At 34.9% G+C, this 19,334-nt stretch overlaps 1 protein-coding gene and 1 long non-coding RNA gene across 2 annotated transcripts; one reads left to right on the top strand and one right to left on the bottom strand.

Annotated features, from left to right (window-relative positions):
* Positions 1 to 301: 301 nt before the first annotated feature.
* On the bottom strand, positions 302 to 3,153 carry LOC104215774 (homeobox-leucine zipper protein ATHB-13). Its single transcript, XM_009765669.2, has 3 exons — positions 2,800 to 3,153; positions 1,920 to 2,314; positions 302 to 907 (listed from the first exon to the last, which is right to left on the bottom strand). Exons 1-3 carry the CDS (start codon positions 2,927 to 2,929, stop codon positions 530 to 532), a joined length of 903 nt encoding a protein of 300 aa, XP_009763971.1. The 5' UTR covers positions 2,930 to 3,153; the 3' UTR covers positions 302 to 529.
* Positions 3,154 to 12,887: 9,734 nt separating this feature from the next.
* Positions 12,888 to 16,639, top strand: LOC104215775 (uncharacterized). Its single transcript, XR_708301.2, has 2 exons — positions 12,888 to 13,634; positions 14,809 to 16,639. It is a non-coding gene; the product is annotated as an uncharacterized lncRNA (long non-coding RNA).
* The last annotated feature ends 2,695 nt before the right edge of the window (positions 16,640 to 19,334 follow it).

Below are 19,334 nucleotides of genomic sequence, written 5' to 3'. Positions count from 1 at the left end.
TGCAGGCTAACCTAAAGCGAATGATATCACACCATATTAAAAGTATTTGCGAGCTAATTTAGCTAGATATATTTAAACTAAAACTATTGAGTTCGCGACCGAACACATACCTCACCTTCTAGCTTTGCCCCTTGGGCAATAGTATAAGAATCATGACTCAAAAGCAAGAAAATAGGTGAAAGACATGAAATGGTAATTAAGAAGATAATAGTAGAAGCTAATTTGAAAACCGATGAATGTTTAATTTTTCTGTTGATAATAATTAATAATCAGACAATAGATATTAAAGGGTAATGTAAAATAAAGGAAAAATTAAAGAGACATGTTTTATTATTATTTTCCATAAAGATCTGCAAAAGGCTCTTCCTTAAGTACTTGAAATGTACTTGGTTACTTTATACAATAATTTCTAATATGCACCCGAAATAAATAACCTTTTTACTGATCATGAACTCAAAAGAAATGTAGTAAAATATTCTCTTTCAACTCAGCAACTTTTGGAAAACTAAACTTTTGGTCCATTAAAAAGTTAATTAAAATGTTGTTGCTCAAGCCATGGCCAAAAAGCTGTTTGATCATCAATTCCACAAAACATGTTGGATAAGCTGCTTTCTTCTTTGACAGTACTATTTTGGTCCATTAATTTCAGATCTGGTCTTGAAATTGTATTAGGGTTCATGTTGAAAAGTTGAGCCACCCCATTATTATTAGGTCTAATTGAGGGTGGAAAAAAGGGTCTGCTTGTAATTGGATGATGAGTTGACAATGGGCTGTCAATGGCTGGTGTTCTTGAAATATCTAGCTTGATTTCTGAGCTGTTTTCACTTCTATTACTGCATGATCCTTCTGTTTCCTTGTTCAAATTGATTGATTCTGTTGGTTGATCCCTATTCTTTAGTGCCATTACCTGCACACAATACAAAGAAAGAGTTCAAATTCCAAGCACTAATATTAAAGGACATCCCGGTGCACAAAGTATTCCGTGTTCATGCAGGGTCCCGAGAGGGACGCACCCTAAGGGATTGTGATATTGTCATGTGCGCAGCCTGCCTTGATGGCATCATGCAAGTATTAATGGCAGATTTCACGATTCGAACCCGTGACTTAAAGGTCACACAAAAAAAACTTGAACTCTAGGCACTAAAATTGTAATCAAAATATACACACTTCAAATCAATTACTACTATAAAGAAACAACAACAACGGCCCAATAAAATTCTACTAGTAGAGTCTGGAGAGGGTAGTGTGTACACAGACCTTACTCTTACCCCGAAAAAGTAGAGAAATTGTTTTCGAAAGACCCTCGACTCAAGCAATTACATATTAATGTCTATGATAAACACATTAATTAATTTATAACACGATAAAAATGATAATTAATCTGCTATAGTAGGTTGAACTACCTTAGAAGTGTAATTTTTATTTTTATGTTATAATTAATGTATATAACTTAAATTCTTCCAAAAAGTATTTTAGCTAATAGATTGACCTAATAATTGTACTACTAGTAGATTAATTGATTAGAACGAAAAAGGGTTAATAATAATGATATTTGTGATCGGAGGTACTACTATAGTCCTAGTAGTAGCTAGTAGACTAATAATTTATCAACATTTGTTCCCTCTTTTCTGCTACACTTTCAAGTCATCATTACAAGTCAATCAATCTAAAGAGAAACATGGGAAAGAAAGATCCTTTGCTGAAAATCATGCACCAAATATATATCACAGTTTTGAAAATACAACTAGCAGAGAAGTAAGGTCTACTATTTCACCAAAATAGCATATTCTTCTTCAATTATTAACAACCAAAAAAAGAAAGAGACATCACTAAAGTGCAATATTATTTTATTTACTACGTAACTAGAAATACTTATAATTAAATAATTAGTACCATTTGATTATTTTTTGGAGTCATACCTCTGCATGAAGTTTTTGGTTCTGAGATTGGAGAGCATCATTTTCAGCTTTAATAGCTTCAAATTGTCTTTTAAGGATTTCATAATCTTTCTCCAATTGCTTTGTTTTCCATCTTGCTCTTCTATTTTGGAACCAAATTGCAATTTGTCTTGGTTGTAAGCCTAGAGCTCTAGCCAATTGCATTTTCCTTTCAGGTTCAAGTTTGTTTCCTAACTCAAAATTCTTCTCAAGAGTTTTTACTTGTTCCATATTAAGTCTTCTTTTCTTTTCTCCTGCTTGTGAACCATCATCTGATAAATCCTCCTCTCCATTATGATTTTCCTCACAATTATTATTATTAATTGCCTCCATCCCAGAAAATGACATGGATCTTTTTCCTAGAAATGAAGCAATACCTGCACCAGGAAAATATTAGACAATATTTTTGGTTACAACAACAATAACTCAGTGTATTTTTACAAGTCAGGTCTGAGGAGGATAGAATGTACGCAACCTTACCCCACCCTGAAAGGACATAAAACTATAGAAGCTGTTTTCGATAGACCTCAGCTTAGACAATATGTTTGGTTGAAGTTTGAAAAACAGGTATTTGAAGTTAAAATTGTATTTAACATGAATTTCACTTGAAAATAAAACTAAAGTTTTGTGAGTGAAAATCATTATTTCACTTAAAATATATACTATTACTCCTTAAAATATATACTATTACTCAAACCATTTTCAACTTCGAATTCTCTATTTCAAGTTGAAGTTGAAAATAATAGACAAAATTTTAAAACAAACATTGATTTACAAATAATAAGTATATGTCCAAACACCAACAAGAAGGAAATTAAGTTGAAAATAATGTAAGAAAGAGAGAAAAGAAAAGAAATTAAACCATGGAAATCTTGAGGTGAACATGAGGGAAGAATGGGAGTGAGAGAAGTTGAAGGTTGATGTTCATCTTCATGAGAAGTCTGTAGCATGAAATTAGCTGGGAAAAAATCCATCTCATTAGTGCAAGTCATAACCTACAATACTTTTGCCACAAGTCCAAATATGTTTGGTTATGATTCATACTTTGAGAGGAGCAAAAGAGAGATCAAATTTCTGTTCAAGAAATGGTGAAAATGTTAAGTGTATCAAATATTAGTAGGAGTATATATATGTATATCTCCTTTAGTGTGAGGGAGAGAGAGAGAGGGGTTTAGAAAAAATAAATAAGGGAGTGTTGGTTAAGGAGGAGATGCATTCTATTCTTATGATGAAGGGATGGCTTATATACCTTATCAGCTTCAAGAGAACCTTTTTCCTATATTTTTATCTAGTTTTGGTTTACTGTATGTATGCATGGTAGAGAAAGTGTTGGATGTTTCTTTAATATACAGTAAGATCTCCCTATAACAGTTATTCTTTATAATAATATTTCACTATAACGGTTTAGAACTAATTCTTTATATTATGTTATAATATATGTTCTTTATAATAACACTTTATTATCACGTCCAAAAGATATCAAAACAACAGAGACCTTTATAAAGAATATTGATGATATTGCTTTTTCCTTACCACGTAATTACTCAAGTTAACTTTCAGCACGATCAAGTTATTTTTTCTCATTGATCCTTATTATTTTTTTAATTTATTTGGCCTGTTAAGTAACAAAAGTGGGCAGTATGTATCTTTCTGTAATGACAGTTGTCCTTGCTGAATTTAAATTTGGAGGGCAACTGATTTTTTGCTAAAGGAGAGAAAATGGGATACATATTAGTATATGGCTTTAGAAGCATAGTGGGTGAGGAAAAAGAATATTAGCCATAGTAATTCTTAAACTCATTACTAATATGCAGAACTTCAAGAAAAGAGTCTTGCACGTATTATTATAAGTAGTTTATGTTGCTTTACTATTGTCAAAAGAAATTTCTCAAGGAAATAGAAAGAAATGAGTTTGCTATATATTTCAGTCCTACTTATTTTCTTAAGTTCATTTTATATGAAATTTTATATACTCATCTATACTTTTTATACCGTCATGTCACCGGAAAGATAATTACCGATAGTTACCGTCCTATAAAAATGGGACACATTGACAGTATGAAACTTTTTTACACTGTTATTATATGACTTTTTTTTCCTCTTCAATTTTATTTTCTTGGGGTGTTTTTTATTTGGGGGGGAGGGGGGAGGGGGTGTTTGTTTATAAAGAAAGAGAAGAGGGAGGAATCTGGGATGGGTCCTAGAGAGGGGGCAGGGTTTGCCACCTAACCTACTAACAGCTATCGTGCATTAGGACTATGGCCTATCCCTCCATTATCCCTTTCTCTCCCATCAAAATTCAAGCAAATTTTATAAATTAATTTAGCCAATGGGAATTAGTAGGCTATGATATTTTTGAATTTGAGATATGAAAATAAAAAAGGAAAGGTAGGAAATCATCAAAGAAGAATATAAGAAGAGAATTCTTGAGAAAACACAAGTACACAAACAAGCAATAAAAAGCCCTACCCTCTTTTCTTATTTTCAAATAATAACCCTACCAAAGTTGTTCATTTTTTTTTGTGTGGTTTTGTGCCCCTCCAATTCCAATTTCCAAAGTGTCCATCTTTATCTTCACTTCTCCTTGTGCCAAAATCCCTCCAAAATTTTGAAATGGCTTTATCTATAGAGTTGAGACATGTCCTTTCCTCCCCCTGCTTTCCTCCCTCCTTCCTTCTTTCCCTTTTTATTTCTCTATCAATTGTCCAAGTCACAATAAAATAAACATGTATTGAGTTTAGTTTCTTTGCAATTACAAAATAAAGAATATTCACAAAATCATACCACTTATTAGATAAATTACAAGTATATCTTTTAATTAATTTGTTATCACATGTTAAAATTTGAAATCTGTATACTGTCAGTGTATATAACTTAAATTTATAAATAAACGACAACCGCGCCTTTGGTTAACAAGTTTAAAAAGTTTTTTTTTTCAATTTTTATTTTCAAAAAAATATCAAGATAGAATAACTTCTCTAGAGAAATTTCTCTTCTTGGCACTTGGTTGAAGAAATAATTGTTGCACAAAAAAGAAAAACTGATTTTTTTTGAAGCTTGTTTTCAAATTTTGAACCAAATGCCACCTAAGAGTTTATGTTTTCTTAATGCAATTCTTGGTGGGATTTGCACAAATTTCATGGTTCTCCTAGTCTTTATAGGTATACATAAGCTAAAATTCACTATACTCAAATAATACTTACACAACGTCGCAAGCACATATAATGACATGTGAACTAAACCTTAGCTATTTGATCCAATACTTAGAATCAAGAACAAGAAAGATCGATTCACATAAAATAACATTCGCTGGTACAACATACCTCATATGCAATATACTGGAATGTTCAACATTCAATAGTGAAAAGGGCATTTTGATGCCCAAATTATTTCGCATTTACATAGAGTCCGGAGAAAAACCGCATTCTAAGGGATGTGATATAGACAACCTACTCTAATGTATGCATTAGTGGTTGCTTCCACCAGAGGCAGATTTATAGGAGAAATTATGGGGCACATGAACTCATGGTTTCTTCGTAAATTAGATATTTTATATATACATATTTTTTAAAATTGGTATAATATTAACTGTTGACATCCATACTCCAAGAAGGTTGAATGGTGCACCTGGTTGAAGATTAAGTTATTTACCTAGAGGAAGATGGATCAGTTCTCAACTAATATATTTTTTTCTCCTTTTTTTAGTAGTTTACCTATATATAGAAGAAATCCTAAATATGCCTCTGATTTCCACGGATCAAACCCGTGACCTATAGGTCACACGGAAACAGTTTCCGTTTCAAACATTCAATGGTAAGTACTAATTAATTGCATGTTTTACATTGGATATAAATTTTTACATTGCTGATTGTACATAAATAGAACATTCATGATCATAGAAATTCTGACCATATTGGTCATGTGGATGGAAGAATTGTCATAACCATAAATAGCAAGATTAGGACTAAAGATTCTATGTCTTGTAATGCTCAAGAACAAACTAGGGTTCCATGCATGCATGCCCATGAGCTAGGTTACACAATAGTGTAAGCACAAGTAAATTATTTATGACCTTACAATTACTTAAAGTGGTTAATTGATGTGTACAATTTGCCATTGAAACTAAGGAGTGGAGGTTGTAGGTCTAAATCATCACCCCAAACTTTTTTCTTTTGCCTAAAGTTTTCACACCTCAACCTATTTTTCTTTTTTGAATATAAAATCCATTCTCCTTCTTTGAAAATTCTTCACCTTTCACATTTCTATTCTATCTCTACCTTAAATTTCCATTTTCTTAAAATTGTCGTTGTTTAATTTGGAATATATTTCCTTTTTTACATTTTGAGAGAAAGGTGGGGGCCAGGGGATCTACTACAAGTTAAAAAAAAAAGGAATTAGCAATAGACCACTTCTGTCGCTAAACAACAAAAATTTATTGCTAATCCTAATTAGCGATGGATTATCAATGTATTCTGTTCGCTACATGCAACGAATTTCATAGCTAATTATATTCCTGTATTTTTTTAGTGAAACGCTCAAATAAGATACACTTGCAGCAAGGTGAAATTGTGATTAAGTTATGTGATTAAGTTGTAACCACTAGCCTGCAACTCTGTTCTCCCAATTTGAAATATTATTTTTCCATTATAAGGTATTTACATGCTCTAACCTAGAAGATATAAAAGATATGGAACATTAGGACCCATAGAAAATTGAATAATATTCGAATACAGCAAAGGGTGTCCCTTCCTTTAATCTGTGCCAAAATTGGCCACAAACACATGCTGCCAGAAATTAGTTGGTGATTTAACGATTCGGCCATTTCCATCAGTCTATCAAACTGATTGTAACATCTATTTGAATTCAGGTGTAATTTCCATATCTCAAATAGGAGTATTTAATAAATAGAATATTTATTTTTCTTGTGGTACTTTTCTCTCTTAGTAATACATCCGATTATCTTTAATAGACTTTACACTAATTCTTTTTTACCATATACAAATAACTCTATTTTATTCCATCGGAAACAAGAAATGGCCCATATCTATAACTCATTCTTTTATATTTTTTGTACGCTTCTTTTTTATAAATAGAAGAGTCGTGGGGAGCTACATGCATGGGATTCCTTTTGCTTTTGTGGTATTTACTTTTACTAACAAAAAATATATTTATATTTGCATGTCAAACGTATCTTTATTATGAGGAAATCATTGGCTGCTTTTTATTCATCAATGGGAGTCTCATAGTAACTGCAAATTAGTTGCATTCAGTACGTACACAAAATTTTGCGCAAATGATATCCGTTTATTGTCACAATTTAATTTATAAAGTGAATTTAGACTTTGGATTATAGTAATTTTAAGAGTCACTTCTTATTTAGAATTGATATTTTTTTTTATTATTGTCTTCCTTTTACATATGTTCGTAATTTAAAAATAAAAATAATTTACATACACATATATAAAGAACGTATTTATATTCCGCTATCTGATAACACCTCTTATCGAACTAATGTCTATGCCTTAGCATTTCTTACTTTTTTGGTGTCTGATAATACATAATATGACACGACTAAATTTAAATTCGCCAAGAAAAGTTCCACATTGACAGCGACATCATACTTAAAACTTGAATATAAAACTTTTAATTACAATTAAGGAGTATTTACCACGTGACAACAATATTTCATGTTGGCGCCTTAGCATCCCTATGTACTGCAACTACTATCTGAAATAAATGATGGGGATGGAGAATGAGGATGTGATGTGAGGGTGTGGGGGCCCATTTCATGTACAAACTTTATTTATTTTTGTTATTTATTTATGTAGCTAATTTAAAGAGAGTATAGGCAAAGACAAGAGAAGGCAGCATTACAGCATCACATGACTTTATTAGTTGGAATTTCAAAAATCCCATTGGAAATGGGGTGGATCCATGTTCTTAGTTTCTGCTATGCTCATACTTGGAAACTTTTATTATTTTTTAATATCTATATGATATAATTAAAAATTTGGAAAATACAAAAAAGTATATTTTAAAAAAATAGCTGAATCTTCTCGTCCACATGCCAGCATATAAGGGGGGTTCTGGTGCGTTCAGCTTAAAAACTGATCCCATGTGCTTCTCTTCTATGTTTCACGTCACTCTTTCTTTTTTTCTTTCTCTTTCTCTTGAAAGCGATTCGTCAACTACTTGCTTTTCCTATATTTTCTTTTTTGGTCTCTCTTTTTTGGAAAATGTTTAATGGTGGATTTGATTTTTTTTAAAATTTATTGTAATGTTTTGAGTTGGGCCACTTGAATTTGTTTATTGGGATGATATTTGTGATGCATCTTCTATCTTCCTTAATTTATATATTTTGTTAGTTTGGTTGATGCACTTTTTATTAATTTTAATTTGAAAGTTTTTTTTTACTTTTTCCGGAGCTTTCCACTTTGCTCCTTTAATAACTCGAATTCACAATCTTCAGGTGGGAGGCGGAGGAAATTAACTTACCACTTGAGTAACCCTCTGCTGTCATAATTGTGTGTTATTCATTATTTCTTTCTTTTGAGATGGACGCGCCTAGTTCAGATCAATGCACCTTACCGAACTATTGTTATTCCAAGCTTGTTGTACGTAGGAAATGTTGGGGTAAAACAGTTCAAAGATACTATTAGCATAATGTGATATTATTAAAGCCCGCGTAACTTTTTTCAAAAGGTCTTACATTACTAAGAGTATTCAACTTATTTTTATAAGTAGTTTATTTTATTCTTTTTATGCGGGACTTTGTTCACATAGACCCAACAATCTCTCTGTTAAACTAAGTTTCATATCATCATTCATGAGCTAATTTAGAGATTAACTGTGTGTCACCTACATAATCCGAGTAATTACTCCAAATGTTGTGTATGCGTAGCAAAAGGCACTATACTGGCCCTATGCCTTAACCATCTCCATATTCATCCCGCCAAACTATTATTAGGCTAAAATGAGCCCAAGATACTTTTAAATATGTTATAATATTGTCTACTTTGGGTTAAACCCGCATAAATTTTTTTCCAAATGCCTCACACCATTAAGAGTATCCTATTATTTATAATTAGCTTATTTTACTTTTCTACTTTTTATATAGAACTTTGATCAAATACCCAAAGGAAAATAGAACAACATTATTCAATAGGCATCGTGTTCTTTTTAATTATCTGCCATATTATAGACCGACAATACTGAAAATGATAAAGTTTACAAACGTACAAAAAGAAATTCATCAAGTGAATGAAATGGCTCATGAAGCTACTTTCGCCTCAATTGATCAACTAAAGTGTTGAAAAGAAAAAGAAAAAAGAATAAGGGGATTTTTTTATAGGATTTGAAGTTTTGAACTCTACACTTAAGTGATGTAAGGTAGAATTACAACCTCTAGGTTGATGTTGATTTAATATATATAGTGTCTCGCATTCACCATATATATTGGCATACGGAGAGGAGTTTATATGGGTTTTTACCTACCCTTTGTTTTGATATTTTGGGTCAGATAGTCATTTATTTCACATCTCGATATATGTTTATAATATCAATAATCAATTTAACTAAAGCGAAACCTTGGAACAATGATAAAGCTGTCTCTACATGACCTATAGATCACGAGTTCGAATCATTAAATCAGCAATGATGTTTTGCACTAGGGTAGACTGCCTACATCATACTCTTTTGGGGTGTGACCCTTTTCTCGGACCCTGTGTATATGCTTCGTGCACCAAGCTAGTTTTTTTTTTTTTTGTAATTTAATTAGTGTTAAATTTGAATTTAAAAAGAAAGAAAGAAATAAATGAAGGTGACTAGTTTTCAATTGAGCAGAAACCTATATATGAGTTGTATATCTCATCCCCTATCAAGATCTAGTAGTAAGGTTAGAAAGACTTTAGGGAGTACACAAAAAGGGGAAGATACATAATTATTATGTTGCTTAATGCAAAGACAGCTCCCTGCTGGGGAATTCATGTTAAAGTTACTTCAACATACAACATTATATATCATGAAGCTGCCAAATGCCAATCCAACCACTTACCTTTTTAGAATCTATGCAAAATCTATTAGTCTCTCCTCAAAATTGATCATTGGTGCTTTCTCTATTTCATCACTAGTAACATGAATATTAAATTATTCATAATTTATAAGTTGTTGAAATATCATTATTGATACATCTGTTAGCTAGTTTCCATGCTTAAATTGCCTCTTGGTAGGGAGTATTTCCATTTTCTACCAGAGTAAAATTTCTCCTTTTCTCTTTATTCGCTAACAGCTTGGATAATTTTAAATAACTCTTGACTGAAGAGTCATGTACACTGAGGTATGACTGGAAATCTAGGCTGGTATTCCTTAACAGAATAAATTTATCCACGCTTAGCATTCCCAATAAACACATGCAACACGTAAACTATTATTACTCGATTCTAATTAATTATTCACATTCTAACCTCAAATTTATCACTAATCATAGTCAACTAGTGCAATTTGGTACAAATATCCGGTGTAAGTAAATTTTGGGTGGCAATTTGAACTCAAGCTCATTTAACTCGCAACCCGTTAAGGTTAGACTCGATCATCGACCTGCCCATTTGTTGAAGGATTTCTTACATAAATTTTTCAAATAAGTTCGAACTTACCAACCTCTAGTCATTAATCATAGTTTTACCAAAACTAGCTAGACACATATAAAAATTGAAAACCCAAATAAATAAGGTTCTTTCTCTCCAAGAATCAAACGGTCTCCTTCCATATTTTTAAGCATGATCATCAACACTAGATGCAAGACGGAAAGAAAATTTTATGGACAAGGTAGCAAACAAGGTGATGAAATACAAAACATATATACACAAAATGCTAAAACTCGAAGCAAAAAAGAACTTTTTTCAATGGGTATGGTTGAAATTCATTGAAAATATATAAATGAGTTCATCTATAAATTTTGAGGAAGATTGGATGTGATTTAGACTGATTTGGTATCAAAACCCGTAGTTAAAATCAAGTTCAAAAATTCTTCTGCGGCATATACATCAAACATATATCATACACACAGATATACATGGATATATATGCGATACATGTTTGATATACAAATGATACACATATCATTTTTTTTTCATGTTTCATCTTCTACTTTGAATTTTTAATTCAAACCACCTCAAAACTCCACCAAATTATTCCAAAATTGAGATTCAAACTCCTTAAGATGTACCCAATCTATTCTAATAATACACACTCAAAAGAAAGCAAAAAATTGACCTTGTTTTGGCTACAAATAGCTAATTGGCTAATATTGGTAACTTTTGGCTAATATTAGTAATATTTAATGAATTGACCAATTTTTGTGATAAGGCACTTATAAATAGACATAGTTGGTAGTTTTTCTTTGTTGAACTCGTCCACCTTGGCCGAGCCCATCTCAGCCCATCTAAGATTGGATTGATTTTTAGTCCAAATTGAACTATGAGTAACTTTATTAAAAATCTTTAAAATAATACTTTTTAATTTGATATGTTATATATGACCATTAGAAAAAGAAAAAAAAAGTCTTAGTAAATAGTTCATAAGAAAATAACACACATTAATTAAAGCTTGATAAGATTTGGGAGGGTTGAATTATGACCCAAATTTTAGCGCATTTTGACCTAGCCCAAGTAACTTTTGGACAACTCATTGACCCGTCCATTTATTGTCACAACCCATTCCCGCTCAAAATCAGTCCAATCCGCCCGTTTAGAGATTGTCATTCTCAGGGATGCTATTTAAAGATTAATCAATACTTATTTTGTCTTGAAATTTTAAACTAAAAATTTTAACTTCTGGACAATTCAAGACATCTTTGTCCTGAAAATGAAACTGCAAAACTGAAATTCAGGACGCATTGGCTAATTTCTAAATAACAATCCTTTAGAGTAGCTACCTGGTGTCATTTTTACTAGGAAAACTTACACAAATGTCCCAAATAAGTCTCAACTTACCAACCTCTAGCCATTAGTCATAGACTTACCAAAACTAGCCAAATACATATAAAAATTGAAAAACCAAATAAATAAGGTTCTTTCTCTTAAAGAATCACATGCAAAAATCTCCTTCCATATTTTTAAGCGTGATTAGCAATATTAGGTGCAAGACGGAAAGGAAATTTCATGGATGAGGTAGCAAATCAAGTGATGAAATATAAAAAAAAAATACTCCAAAAATCTAAGCAAAAAAGAAACTTTTTCAATTGGTATAATTGAAATTCATTGAAAACATATAGATAAGTCAATATACAAAATTTGAGGAAGATTAGAGGTGATTTGACTGGTTTTGTATCAAAATTCGTAATTAAATCGAGATCAAAAAAATTATTCTACGACACATGTATCAAGCATGTATCACGCATGTATCTCACACATATGTATACATGTGATACACAATTGATACAAATATGATACATATGTGATACATAAATGATACACAGTGTGATATATATCATTTTTTTCATGTTCAGTTTTGACTTCGAATTTTAAATTCAAACCACCTCAAAACTTCACCAAATCATCCCAAAACTCAGATTCAAGCTCCTTAAGATGTACCCAATATATTCTAATAATACCCACTCAATAGAAAGCAAAAATATAACCCTTTTTTGCTACAAATAGCTAATTGGCTAATATTAATAATATTTGGCTAATATTAGTAATATTTTATGAATTGACTAATTTTTGTAATATGTTATTTATAAATGTACATAGCTGGTAGTTTCCCTTTTTGCTAACACCCCTACCTCCTATATATACTTTAAAAAGTAGTGGATCGTAAAAGCCCAAAGCAGAAAAAGTAAAACACCTTTTCTACGGGCTAGACTCAATGGTAAGCTCACAAGCATGGAAAATTTTAGATTTCAAATCTTACCTTTAGGCCCAAAAATCGAAATAAGGATATTTTGGTTTTTAGTTACTTCTATGAGTCTATCCATGTATTGCAAATATAGATATTCTTATTTCACATTTGATACTGCATAACAAATTCTGGCACAATTTATGCAGATAATATGAATGTGGAGTTCAATAAGAGTATAAGACCAACCAAATGCTGTAAGTTATGCATTGATTATTTTCTGACCGTGGAGCTCACTGTGGTACCTTTGAGCTAACCTAGTTCTGGGTTTGACTCTTTGGTTGCAGTTAAATCTAGCTGGCTAAACTATCATTGACCTGGCGCAGGTAGGCCAAATTCTGCCGAGGGCTCTTTTTGTCAATGATAGTTTAGCCCTTAGGATGCAACTGAACTTCTCTGATTTTATGTTGTTATGGAGTCTGCTTTGACACAGGCACTAGAAGTTCCTCTTCCAAACCAATTCCCTCGTTCACCACCCCATTCCATTTCGCGCTAGTACATGACAACTTTTGCCTTGTTAGTGCCCTAAAGGGCTAAATTCATGCTTGATCCTTGAAAATTGTTGAAGTTGGGTGCTGGTGTTATGATTAACTATAATTCCCATTGATATTGGGAGGGCAGTCCATTTTTTTGCTGGAATGTTCTGAATGAAGTGCCATGCCTGCGACATGTTTGATTGATTGCCACAGTGACCTTTGGCTTGTCTGGTGAAGTCTGAGTAGCCTACTCATAAGTTTTGATTGAACTTGTGTGCAGTGTAAGAGTATTGGTGGGGCCTGCGCATGGTACCTTGCTTAGTCATATGTTAGTGTCTCGTGTTTGTGCTTCTAGAGTTGACTGCTTGTTACGTCTGTCCTAGCAATCTAAGTGCTTCTTTGCTCTCTGCTTATTCTTCTGAGACAATAATTCAGAACATTTTATGTTGGTGCTGGATCTTAGATTGCGATTTGAACCAGTGTCGCTCTCATTTGAGCTCCTACCTTGAAAATAGTGTTGTGAATGTGTCCTTCATACCTGACTACCATTTCCTTGGTACACACACACACACATGTTTGATATGCTTAATTACATAAGTGTGGGGTGGCACTTGTTGAATCAAGTAGGAAGCTTGTGGTTGTTTGTGTTACGGTTAAGTTATATTACCTGCCATTAAGTGTTTCTTTTGCTGTTTTAGGTATTTCACTGCTTGATACTGTTAAAAATTGATTGGGTAGGAAGAAGGTTGAATACTCCTCAATCTTATTTATCTTAACTTGCATGTGTAAATAATCATGTGCTATGGCTCCACTGTCCATGCAATGATGTTTTCTATCCTTAAGTTTGTGCAAATGAATTTGTTAATATATGATAGAGCTGTGTTTGACTAGAAGAGGGAAGTCTGAGTACCTCTTGACAGAGTTTTACTCCAGCTGATTTATGGTTGTTAGTGCTCTTATGTGCTTGATCTTGTGCTTTTCTGTGTAATTACTAGAGTAGTTTGGGACTCGAAAATCAATTACTGTCATATGTGCTTAAGTGCGTGATCTAAGCTTTTAGTTCCATGTATGCTAGTGTTTTCTCCATAATTTTCCTCAAGTATGCTCCCTTCTGGTTGGTTACTGGCCTTTTATAATTAGTTTTGAGCAGTTGTGTTGCATAACTTTGTGGTGAGACTTGAAAGAGTAGTATGATACCTGATATTTTCATGTGTATGAACCAACTTTCTGTGGGTTTTATGAATCATTGCAAAGGGTTGCGTGTATGGTAGTTTTCTGGAAAAAGCTAACTATTTGGAATTGATTGCACAACCTGAAGTTGAAGTTGCCCGGAACTAGTCGCAGGCAAAGTAGATAGCTGAATTGTGCACTCTTCCATACTTCATATTGATGTCATTGGTTAACTATGGTGCCTGATAACTGAACCTAATGGGAAAGTCAAGACCTGACTGCTATTGTATTCGTACAGCTGGGGCAACTATCTGAAGTTGTTTCTTTTGCAGGTACCTACTCATGGCTCCAAAAGCTAAGGCTCCGAAAGCGAAAGCCCCTCAGGCTAAGCCTTCCACATCCTGAGCTTCTGCCGGAGACAAAGGCAAGATGAAACTTACTCCTGAACAGAAAGCGGGCCAGCAGCCTCTGGGCCAAGAGACAGAAACCAGCAGCTCCTGCTCTTACATTTGGGGATGGTGCCGCCAAGAAATCCTTTAAGAAGTTAGCTGCAAAGAGGTACGTCCTTTGTGGAGGGCGCCTGGGGTGTTGAAAAATCTGAAGGATGATAGGCAATGGAGAGTTTTGTGTGAGGATGCCAGCCAGGCAATCTGACTATGGTGCAGGAATTGTATGCCAACTGGCGCCCTCAATTCAGAGTGCCAGTAGTTTGGGGTGTTGACCTCTCGGCTGCATCGGAGGATCTTAATGCCTTTCTAGGATTTCCAGATTGGACTGGATGGACTACGAACTGCAAAAGGAGCCTAGAGTATACAGACTTGCGACGAGTCTTATACGATGGGAATACCAAAGCAAGGTGGATCAAATCAGCAAACCAGGACCACTACTCCATGCCTTATAAATACTTTTCCAAGGAGGCACACATGTAGTTGGCCTTCGTTAGCAACCACTTATTCGGAATGCTCACAATACGAGGGTTAGGGGAGAGCGGGCGTTTTTGACATATGGTATTATGACTGGCAGAGCTATAAATGTGGTTAGCATCATGCTCCAAGCTAAGAAAGAAAATTAGCCTTGGTTATTCGCTGCCAACACTTGACCAGGTATATGAGGCATTTCAGGGTTCTTCCGAAGAAGAGTGACCCTGAAAGGCCTCATATACCTGGTCAAGGTGTTGGCATAGAATAACCGAGGCTGTTGTTCTTTCTTAGTGCAATACATCTCTCGGAGCATGATGCCAGCTTCATTTTGTAGCCCTGCCAGTCATAATAGCATATGTCAAAAACGTCCACTCTTGGCATACTGGATAAGGCTGTTGCTAACGTAGGCCAGCTACATCTAAGCCCCAGTGAAAAGTATTCGTAAGGCATGAAGTGGTGGTCATGGTCTACTGATTTGATCGACCTTTTTTGGTATAACATCGCATAAGACTTGTCGCATGTCTGTGTATAGTCTGGTTTTTTTCCAATTCTGATAATCCATCCAATCGAATGGGTAGGTGTGGCCTTCTTCCCAGATTAGAGTTTCTAAGTCACCTTGAATCCCTCAAGCTGGTTTCCTACAGCTATCCAGCTAAACTTACTTACGAGTTCAATTTCCTCTAGAAACTAACGGATTGACTTTGTCAAAGTTTCGTCTATCTTGGACCCAAATATCGACCATTGTAGAACCGCCTAACTTGGAGATCCTAAAGTTATTCCTCAAAGCCTTTGAAGGGGATCACTGGAAAGTAAAAGATTCAGACTTTCCTGAACTTAAATAGTTAAAATCTAACAATCTCATCATCACACTTTGGTTTGTTTCCGTGGATGCTTTCCTAAGCTAAAATGTTTGGCTTTAACTAAATGAAAGAGGCCTAAGGAAATCCCTTCTCATTTTGGTGATGCAACACCTCTAACACGCATGTAAGTAAACTGGTGCACCTAATCTGCTGCCAAGTCAACCAAGGAAATTCAATGAATGCAACATGAAGATATGGAAAACCATGCATCCACAGTTACTATACAGCCTCCAGATCGGGCTAGAAGATCTTTTCCTTTGACTCTTATTTGGTATGTTCCTGTATGTTCCTGTAATTTACTTTCAGGTTTGTCAGTATTGTACTTACATCTTTCAAACTGAGATGTGAAGATTAATCGAAATTTTTATGATGGTTCGATTCCCTTTCTTGCTCATAACATTGGAAGCGGTGCACTCAGGTTTTAAGGTTTTTGATATACATTCTATATGTTCTTCTTGTGAAACTTTCTGGTGAGGAAGAAAAATCCTTTCTTTTATATACATTTCATTCAAGCTTGCAAGTTGAAAATGGAGGATCTGAGCTAAGTGGATAATCTGCTGAAGGATTTTAAACAATAAATTGGTAGAAATAAACAATTTAATTTTGATGAAACCTGTAATGGCTTTATTAGCTAGAGCTCACATATTTACACATCTCCCTCCCTCCAAATAATAAAAAGTGTATACTGTCAAAATCATATGCCTCCGATTTATAGGCTCGAGGGTCCGTCATGGGCCCGAGTTCGGGTGAGGTCGAGATTCGAGACCAATGGACCAAAATCGAGCTCGAAGACAAAGCGCAATGTCCGTAGATATGAGTACGAGGAATACCAGGCCCGAGTATGCCTGACTCTGAAATAGTACCGTTATGGATTTGTACCAAAACAAGCGAGATTCCTGTCACGTCCCCAAAGTCATGGCGTAAATCCCGGAATAGGATTGTACAATTCTGTACTAGGCGGTTAGACAGTTGTATCAAGAATATTCCCTACTGTAAATAGAAATATTCCTTATTTAGGGTTTCCCTATTATATAAAGGGGACCCCAATCATTTGTAACATCATTTGTGCACTGAGAATAGAATATACTCTACCTTTTTTGCCTGCTTTTCATCAGCATTATCCTTTAGCTCTATTGTTCTTACTTTGCTTTTATACTTGTTCTTATTTTACCAAGCCTACCTCGAGGTCCCTATGCACGAGGTCACTGCTGTTAAGTAACACTGGTTTGATTCACCTTTCTCTTTCTTTTTTACGTCATATTTCTTGATTATTAATTGGTATTCAATTAAATCACGTATCTTTAAAATCACAAATCAAATTTGATTTTTACTCGTATTTTTTGAGGTAAACAGTTTGGCGCCCACCGTGGAGCTAAAGATAATAGTGACTATTTCTTTATTGATTCTTGTTACACACGTTATCTTTACACTTTTTCTTGTCAAGATTTTTTCATGGGCAGTACAGGCCTTCATGCAGGGTTTGAACAAGCGAAGCTCGATTGCTTCTCGACAACTAAAGCAGAACTTGATCGAGTATCCAGCTGTGACGTGGTCACATGTGCAAAACCGTTACCAGTCAAAAATCAGAGTTGAGGACGACCAATTAGGAGCCACCTCGGGTTCAGTTCATCCTAACAGGTTTGTGGCCAAGTCCCCGAAGGATACGAACAGGGAATCGAGATCGAACATGAAAAGGCATCAACCAGATATCGATCGAAGGAACCACGGTTTAGGTCGAAACGCTCCTCGGAACGATCGAAGAAATGATCGGGGTCAAAGTTCTCGGGGACTCGTAAATGGAAACGGATTCAATAAGCATACCAATCCCGCAGAGGCTCCTTGGTTATCGGAGTACAACTTTAACGTGGATGCATAAGGAATTGTGTCGGCTATTGGAAAAATCAAAGACACCAAGTGGCTCAGGCCTATGCAAACCGATCCTTCTCAAAGAAACCCGAACTTGATGTGCAAGTATCATGGTACACATGGCCATAGGACAGAAGATTGCCGCCAGCTAAGGAAGAGGTGGCTTGGCTGTTCAACGAGGGACACCTTCGAGAATTTCTAAATGATCGGGCTAAGAATCACTTCAGGGAGAGAGACACAAGGAAAAATGAGCAAGAAGAACCACATCATGTGATCCACATAATCATTGGCGAAGTCAATGTCCCTCAACGACCTGTGTTCAAGCGTACCAAAGTATCTATCACCAGAAAAAAATGGACTCAGAGCTATGTGCCCGAGTACGTCTTATCATTCTATGACGAGGAAGTGGAAGGCATATCTCATCCTCATAACGACGCCCTAGTAATCTCTATCCTTTTGAATAAAATTCAAGTTAAACGTGTTTTAGTGGATCCAGGTAGCTCGGCGAACATAATCAGATCGAGGGTCGTGGAACAACTCGGCCTACGAGATCAGATATTACCTACATCTCGGGTCCTGAATGGCTTCAACATGGCAAGTGAAACAACAAAGGGAGAAATCATCTTGCCGGTAAACGTAGTCGGGACCATACAAGATACAAAGTTCCATATCATCGAAGGTAACATGAGGTATAACGCGCTCCTCGGGAGACCGTGGGTACACAGCATGAGGGCAGTTCTTATTGATAATATGGATTGCTTTTCTTGGTCCCATTTAGATATGACAGGGATTCCGCCGGAAATCACCACATATCGGCTGAGCATCGATCCCAGGTTCAAACCGTTAAAGCAAAAAAGGAGACCTCAGTCCGAGGTAAAACATGCCTTCATAAAAGACGAGGTAACCAAACTTCTTAAAATAGGATCCATTCGGGAGGTAAAGTACCCCGAGTGGTTAGCCAACGTAGTAGTAGTTCATAAAAAGGGAAACAAGCTTAGGATGTGTGTAGACTATAAGGACTTGAACAAAGCATGCCCGAAAGATTCTTTCCCATTGCCGAACATCGACCGAATGATCGATGCCACGGCTGGCCACGAGACCCTAACTTTTCTCAATGCCTATTACAGTTACAATCAAATTCAGATGAACCCGGAAGACTAGGAAAAACTTCATTTATTACTAAATTTGGAACTTATTGTTACAATGTTATGC

Source organism: Nicotiana sylvestris, chromosome 10, assembly GCF_000393655.2.
Source record: "Nicotiana sylvestris chromosome 10, ASM39365v2, whole genome shotgun sequence".
Taxonomy (NCBI): Eukaryota; Viridiplantae; Streptophyta; class Magnoliopsida; order Solanales; family Solanaceae; genus Nicotiana; species Nicotiana sylvestris.
Note: the sequence above shows the minus strand (reverse complement) of the source record. Positions and strands in the feature narration are given on the sequence as shown.

Coding starts and splice junctions, on each gene's coding strand:
- LOC104215774 (XM_009765669.2), bottom strand. CDS start 2,929: ATGACTTGCACTAATGAGATGGATTTTTTCCCAGCTAATTTCATGCTA. Junction 2,315..2,799: donor TTCACCTCAAGATTTCCATG/GTTTAATTTCTT, acceptor TTCCTGGTGCAG/GTATTGCTTCATTTCTAGGA. Junction 908..1,919: donor ACCAAAAACTTCATGCAGAG/GTATGACTCCAA, acceptor TATTGTGTGCAG/GTAATGGCACTAAAGAATAG.